The sequence below is a fragment of the Diplotaxodon limnothrissa genome, linkage group LG11 (genome assembly GCF_057381915.1).
Source record: "Diplotaxodon limnothrissa isolate DT_005_m linkage group LG11, D_limnothrissa_male_GT1.1, whole genome shotgun sequence".
Classification (NCBI taxonomy): Eukaryota; Metazoa; Chordata; class Actinopteri; order Cichliformes; family Cichlidae; genus Diplotaxodon; species Diplotaxodon limnothrissa.
The window spans coordinates 21,791,391-21,799,109 of NC_140606.1; the positions used below are offsets into that span (position 1 = coordinate 21,791,391).

Below are 7,719 nucleotides of genomic sequence, written 5' to 3' on the forward strand. Positions count from 1 at the left end.
GTGTACAAAAATAACATGCCCTTGAGTTCAGTAATACTCTCAGTCTAACCTCCACATACCTCAGCAGTTCACATTACAGTGGCGCAGTCCAGGGCAAGCAATGGAAATGACCTTTCATTAAGATAAAGCGGGAATAACTGAAGAATGGATGAGGTGAAGGTGAGGTAGGATCTGCGGTTACCAGGGAGAGCAGGGCGGCTTCAGCCCCTTTTGCATGTTTTGTGATGGGAATCGGGTTGACCGAGTTAACATCTGTAAGCTGCCAGATGGTGGAAATGACATCCTAAAGCATCTGGCAGGAAAGGCCTGTCAGCTTGAGTTCTTTTACTCTTATAATATATTACTTTTTTATATATATGAAATTTCAGTGAAACACAAATATTCGCCTGCTGAATCCAGTTCACAGTCACAGGACAGACAGGGTGTTTATTCCTGTTTTCATTCCTGAAACTCTTAAGCTTACCCAGCAGTGACCACTGAATAGGTGTGGAAATCTGTGAGTGGGTCACATTAAATATCCTGAACACTGATCCTAACTAAGGGTTGAAAAATGAATTTCAAATAATGAAAACTAGCTAAGCATGGCTCCTTTTTTTTCAGGACAAAGAAGCTTCTTTGAATCCAGCTCAGTGATTAACATTATATGAGATGAAATATCTGTAAGGAGTCAAAACTATATTTCTATGTGTCATTTCCTCACTCTGTCCAGTTCAGTGCATTAACAACCCCATGGGGGTGCCTCACATGTTTGTTCCAACGCCTGCGTTTAAGGAGTAAAAAAAAAGAAAAGCGACACACAAACTAAACTGGGACAGATTCGAATGAGGTACTCATGGTTCACTTCACACTCACACAGCATTTTTCCTGTTGGAAAAAACATAGCTTAGTGGTTTTCCATTTTAAATTAGTCATTAGGAAGAGCGGTGATGTCAAGGAGGCTAAGCTGGGTTGACTGTGTCAAACAAACACACACTTATGTGCCTTGTGAGGATTCACAGGGGGCTCATTTCAAATCAGTTCTTATCTGGTTATGCAAATAAATGAAAAGAAGCTACAAATGGAGAGGACAGTAATCCAGCGCCCACTCCACACACACACTCATACACATTTATGATAATGGGGGAAAAAAATGCGACGGAAAATAGCTCCATTTGCCGTAAAGGTCACAAAACACTTCCTTAGGCTCTATAAATACAACAAATCAGATTGACAGGATATAAGTAGTAGCAGTTATTCTCTAATTTAAAGAAGCTGTGCCTTTGGAGTGAAGGGAGCAAAGGTAGATGCGTGTCATGAAATGCTAATCCTGTGAATGTTGACCACTGAAACAAATCCAGCGTCTTTGACTCTCGTTTGAAATGTAAAAATTCAAATCATATTTTGAAGCCAGATTCGATTGTTTGAGCCTCAAAAGTTAAAAAACCAAACAATGTTGCACTCTGTTGCAGCCCACAGAGGATAACGTACTTTAAATTTATGTGAACTACACAACACCTACACAGCTCTCAATGGCACAGGGATCCTCGTCCAGCTATCAAACCGTTGATTCTTTGGGTCCTTCACGGGCGGCGTTTTTACACCCGTAAAGCCATTTGATGACACGAGCATTTCTCTCAATTATTGACACGCCAGTGGGAAGCTGCTCAGCCAGCTCCTCCTCAAACAGTCCATCTCCTGAGTGGCGGGAGAACTCACTGGGCTCCGAGCCTCCACAGACGTCCCCGCCCACGCTGCGGAGCGCCAACGAGAGAGTGTCTATAGAGCTGGCCCCTGAGAGGAAATTCTGGCGACCCAGACGCTCTACCATATCTATGTCCAGCCCGCAGAAGTCAAAGAAATGCTCCTGCTCCGATAACGCTACTGAGCAGCGCAGATGTAAGTCTGACTTGGAGCGCCGCAACTCTCCAAACTGTCTTCTGGGTGCCGGTGGTGACGCTCGTTTCCACGGGTCATTCTCATCGTCATGCTTGTTTGAGTGGTTTCCATTGGTAACTCCATCGCCGGTGCCATTTGTAAAGCCATTCTTAATCTCTTCGAGCGTGCAGCTTAACCCGGAGCTGGGGGCAGACTCTGGGCTGCGCTCGTGGTCAGTTTTGCTGGACCTCCTGCTCCCCGGTCCCCCGTCTGGCGCATCTTTATCGTTGGTCCAAGACATGCGAGAGTCGCCATCCCGGGATGACGCTTTCTCTTCACCGATAACCATTTTCTGGATTCTGCTCTCACCTCCACTACTCTTCTCCCTCATGGATCCCTGGAAGAGGCGGCGGACGAAACTGTAGCCCTTTATCTCCATGTTATTGTTTTCTCCCACCGCTGTACTGCTCGGGCTCTTGCACTCTTTTTTCTGCCGGTAGATGACGAGGGAGTCTGGCCTCAGCATGCGTTTGCCTGTACTCCTTCGGAGAATGGGAGCGCTGTGTGGCGCTACCAAGGTGTTAAGTCCAGGTGTGCGCGGGCTGGGGGGCGCATTGTTCACATTGCTCCTGTTATGTGCCTCAACATCGACAGAAGTCCGTCTGTTCTCCTTTCTCGAGTCATCGTTTTCATTTTCGTCTCTTGCAGCGAAGGAGCCACAGACCGGAGGGAATGGAGTGTTGGACGGACGCTGTGGGGGAAGATGAGGCGTCAGGCTTGCAGGGATGGTGATTGCTCGCCGGGGTGGCGGCGGTGGGGTGGCACAGGGTACAAGTACAGGCTCTTGCTTGGTGTTGATCACCTGCTGGCTTTTAACATACTTGGCTTTGTCTGCCTCGAGTCTCTCCACGGCGCTGACTGAGCGGCCGTGACCGCCGCCATCAATCTGCCTACGCAAGTAGTCTGGACCCTTGTTGAGAAGCCTCAGAGGTGAAGGAGATCCAATTGGCGTTAGGGGCTTCATGTTAATTCACCGAGCTGGAAAAGACATCAAAACCGCAGCCTCCAAACTGACTCACAGCTCCCGACGTCCCACAGTGAGCTGTTGTAAGCTCTGTGAAATTTCAAGCCTAGTGGGAGCGTTTAGAAAAGTTTCTAACTATAGAGGACTGGCAGCTCCCATTCCTGTACTCACAGCTCTTAAATGTTTTTTGAACAATAATAGACCAAGTAGCAATTCAGGAAACCACAAAATCCAAGATTGTTGTAACTTTTTCTATAGATAGCCAACTGACTCTTTGTTGGGCAGTGTAAGAACCCAGGCAAATTGATATCTCTATCCAGTATTTATAAAGGCATCTGGATAGGCAGGGAACAGGGAAGTCCTTTTTTGTCAGCCTGAAGCTCTCCCAAATGAGATGCTCCCTGCCCACAGTGCAGCAGAAATAGCAGGCAGGGTGTAGTTTGAAAGGGTTACTTCTTCCTCCCCCACTTTTTCTTCTCTCTTTTTCTCTACCAACAACACCCTTCACTGTTGATCTTTTCAGTGGCGACTGCCGGGAGAAATTAGATATACCAGCCTCAAATATTTGCTTTGCACAGGGCGTTTAAGGGACGCCAGGTCAAGACTTTTGTTTGACGCCCGTCGTGGTTGAGCTGACTTGAGGGTGGCCGGCACCGATGCACTTGATTTGTTGATGGACAGATGGCGGAGAAGCAGTTCGCATTCTTCACCTGTGTGGACCCCTGGAAGAGGCAGAGAGAGAGAGAGTGGTTTTAGTTCTCAGTGCTACTTTCAAAGGCAGTGGTGCCTTAAGCCGATCATAGATTGTGATTATTTAAAGCTGGAGGGGGGGAGCGACAATATCCCGTCATTGATGAATGAATGGAAACATGGATACAGCACTGTTTGCTGTCCAGACAGGATGATGACATGTCCGTCTCCACCTGTTTTCTGAACAGGAAGGCAGAGAGACTCATTATGATGTCCTATTAGAACAATTGTTTCAGCTGTGTTTATGACTGCAAACTCAACATCCTTTATTATTGATCACCGAAAACACAGGACAAAAAAACTAGTCGCGATACTAATTCCTCTTTTTGTCACAGCTATTAGACTCAAATAACATGATGTGTAACTGGAGAGGCAAAAAAGAAAAAGTTTCTGACAGCTTGCTGTAGCTTACTTCTTTAAATTAATGCAAAATAAAGCTGGTGAACACCTTTGAAGGGATCTTTTATAGCCACAGTAATGCTGCTTGTTATTTAAATGAAAAACCACTACAAAAGTTCAGTAAAGACAGTAAAACTAATGAGGCATGGCACCGTGACAGATGTTGCTTTTTTTTAAAAATTACTATGCTCTGCTTTATATTACATTTTCCTGCTATATGAGGATTTGGTGGAGCAAGCGGGGAGGAGGGTGCACGTGCCTATAACAGCCTCAGCCTGAGGAGTATTTATAGCTTTACACCATCCCGGCACAGTTATCATATGTCTATGTATGTGTATATATGTGCGTGTTAGTGCATGCGGTCATGGGTATTTGTTTCCTGTAAGCATTTCTTTGTGTGTGTGTGCCAGCACAAGGCAGCGAGGGGCTGCCCTGTAAATGAAAGAGGGGTGCATGCAGAGTTTGGGTGCTGTGAAAGCCTTTCTGTCTGAAAAGCAGCGAGTGTCTGCCAAGTGCAAGCTGGAAAGCCAAAGAAGCCATCTTTAAAACCTGAAGCTGGTATTTATACTCTGGGGCCACAGGTGGAGCGTGTTTTCAATTCACCTTCCCTCAAAATGTATTAAAAGTCCATCTGGGGAGACAAATGCCCCTTGTGGTGTGTTGGACAGCAGGAGGGTGTTATACCGTTGCGCTTACTGTTCTCTCAGGTCCCTCAAGTGTCATCAAATGCTATTTTGGCTTTTCCTTCACAAAAGCTAAAACAATGAATGACCAGGAAAGAGGATCCGTGTCTCCAGTCAGGATGAACCACATGACACCGGCAATAGCAAAAACACCACAACATATACTCCTTTCTTATATTTTTGACTAATACTAATCAGATAACAGAGTGACACGAAACAAAGAAAACAATAACACACATAATTTATCCAACTATTTATAAAACTGGAGCAGTTTCTTGAAAAAGTCATACATGCACACTCGCATGTTATTATTACTTATTTTCTTGAAACTGAAATCTTCTGAAATCATATCACTTTAAACAATTTTTTACTCTATGTGCGTCTATTTTATTTAACCTCTTAATGTAAATTATAACATTCATAAGTTAAAAAAATATTTTCATATTTTTGTTTTACAAAATAAGCAACTTAGCTTACATTAAATAAACATCATTATAGCTGATTACATCACTTTCCAATTCCTGTGTTTCAATCAATTTTTTTATATGTTTCTTTCTTTTTACTCTTGTGCCTCTAACTGCTAATATCAAATTGTTGATATTTAAGAAGGTGAGCTAGAATTTCACCAAACCTTCTACCCTTATGCAGTCTCCATACGCCTGAGGGACCCTGTCAAATGGCGCTATAAATTACCTGACGATGGGGGAAATGGCATACCGGCTAGTTTTTCCAGATGTCGGGTATGTGGGAGCTCGGGAAAGTCAGCCATTGTTTTGGTAGGTTTTGAGAAAAATCACAACAGGTGTGGAAGCTAAAAAAACCCAAGAAAAATTGGTGGAAAATGTGGAGGAAATGAGGATGCAGGTTATGGTCTGTGGTTAGAGTTATGGGGTATTTATTAGGCATCTTTCTTCTTCCTTCTGATCCCCATCTGAGTTCAAAATAAAAAATTGAGAGAGTAATGCTACCACAGCGTTAAAGAAGATTATCGCCATAGGAGCCTAAACTAAGTTGTTAATGCTAACAGTGACTTTCTAGTGACGGGGTGGAGTTAAATATAGAAAGAAATATGAAGAACACAAGGACAATATATGAATACAAGAACTGGTAAATGTCAGCTAATCCTTGAAAACCACAGTAATATGCAGTATCTGTATTTGTTCTACTTCCAATGCTTTTTGTGTTCTCTTGTGATGCCAGTGTGCGTTCAATGAATGTGACATTAGGAGCATGAAGAAAACAAGCCACTTTCATAGGTTTCTTAGTTAGCGTATTGTCTGTCTTGTCTTAATGTTGGTTTAAAATGGAGCACTGTAACAAAAAATAATTTCCCCCAGGGATCAATAAAGTATTCTGATTCTGATTCTGATTCTGATACGTCTTGCTCAAAGTGCTATCTGGGACATCACATGACTAAGTGAATCACAGTGGTTTGGAACATAATATATGAATGAACAACTGCACTAAGAAGACTGTCATTGGTGTAAGTGTTGGGATTTATGGCCATCTTTAGCTCCATTTCTTCAATCTTGGACTTAGGGTAGCTTTGCAAGATTTCACAGTTCAAGATAATCCTTATTTGTTTCATACTGGGTCTTAGTGCAGTCCCTCTAAACTCATCTCCTTCTCTTCAAGCCAACTTTCTACTCATTGGCTGCCCCTCACAACCAGAAGGTTTAGCAGGCTTCTGTTCACGGCTAATGATGACGACCATACTAACCACTCACAATGACATCACACAGACCCAAGAGTGAAAAAAATGCGTGAGGTCAAAGCCTGAGCTTTTGTCTCACAGGGATCACTTACTGATGTGACTGTGCTTGATATCCACATTAAACCATTATGACTGTAATTATATGAATAGTAGCATCAGAGGTCATTTTTTAAGGCATTTATCTGAACATAATATAATAAAACACTAAAACCGAAATCGGGAAAACCAGAAAGAAGGAACACACATGTGCACAAAACCACAGGGGACACCAGTGACTCAACTGGGATTTGCTGGAGAACAATAGCTGCCATTAGTTCTTTTGACTATAATGAGCCAAATTAGTACCCAGCACCTTCTCCTGTGATCTTGAAGCTTGTGCAAAGCATGAGATAGCCTTGGGATTTTCTCTCGTGTTTCACGACTTCTTTTGTCTCTCATTGCAGGTTGTCATTAACCTCTAAACCCGTCCCTTCTGTTCTCGTCTCTACAGTGAACATCACCCCACCTTCTCCTTCCTATTGCTACCCAAGCTCATTTGCCTGCACTCTCCTGCGTTACTTCCCACTCTTCAGCTCCTCTGCACATGCTACAGGGCTTCTCTGCCCTTTCATTTCACTCCCTACTCCATCACTCTCTTCTTGTAAACATATATTTTCCTTCTCTCTTTCTATCTCTTTCCATCTCCTGCTCCATTTACTGTTACTTACAGTGTGATCTTCAAAAGCTTTTTCCCATCTTAAGCCAACATATATTTGTTCTATTTATCAGAACTGACTATGTGTATGTATAGCAAAGCGGGCTCCAAACATACAGGCTTTGCAATGAATGTTAAACATCACAACATGAAAAACAAAAAAAGAATAAGAAGAAACTTAAAGACGGGGTGAAAAGCCAACAATCGTAAAAGTGAGCTGAGACACAACAGGAGTTTGATGGTTTAGATTGTACATATAAAAACTGACTGAACTAGTTTTGCTAGAATGAAACCCAGAAAAGGAAGTTCAAACTCTTGGGGAATTTCTGTCAGGCTGCAAACGCATCCAAATGTCAAAAATTACAAACACTGCCCACCAGATTCCGACATGTAGGGACAAATGTTTCAGGCACTGTGAACAAATGATGAATTACAAATAATTACAACAGCCTACAGCTATTTTATCCAACTACAAGGTTGTAACAAACTAGAAGAGTCTGCAGAAACATCAAACGTGTGATGCAAAAGTAATACCTGGGACATGCAGCAGAAAGCAGAGCTCCAAAAACCAGACATCAGTGAATTCTCACATCACCAGCTC

At 43.0% G+C, this 7,719-nt stretch overlaps 1 protein-coding gene across 1 annotated transcript; it reads right to left on the reverse strand.

Moving 5' to 3' along the window:
• Window positions 1–1,534: 1,534 nt before the first annotated feature.
• fam110d (family with sequence similarity 110 member D) lies at window positions 1,535–3,036 on the reverse strand. Its single transcript, XM_085365354.1, has one exon. The coding sequence runs from the start codon at window positions 2,876–2,878 to the stop codon at window positions 1,535–1,537; it is 1,344 nt and encodes a 447-aa protein (XP_085221480.1). The 5' UTR covers window positions 2,879–3,036.
• Between the last annotated feature and the right edge of the window lie 4,683 nt (window positions 3,037–7,719).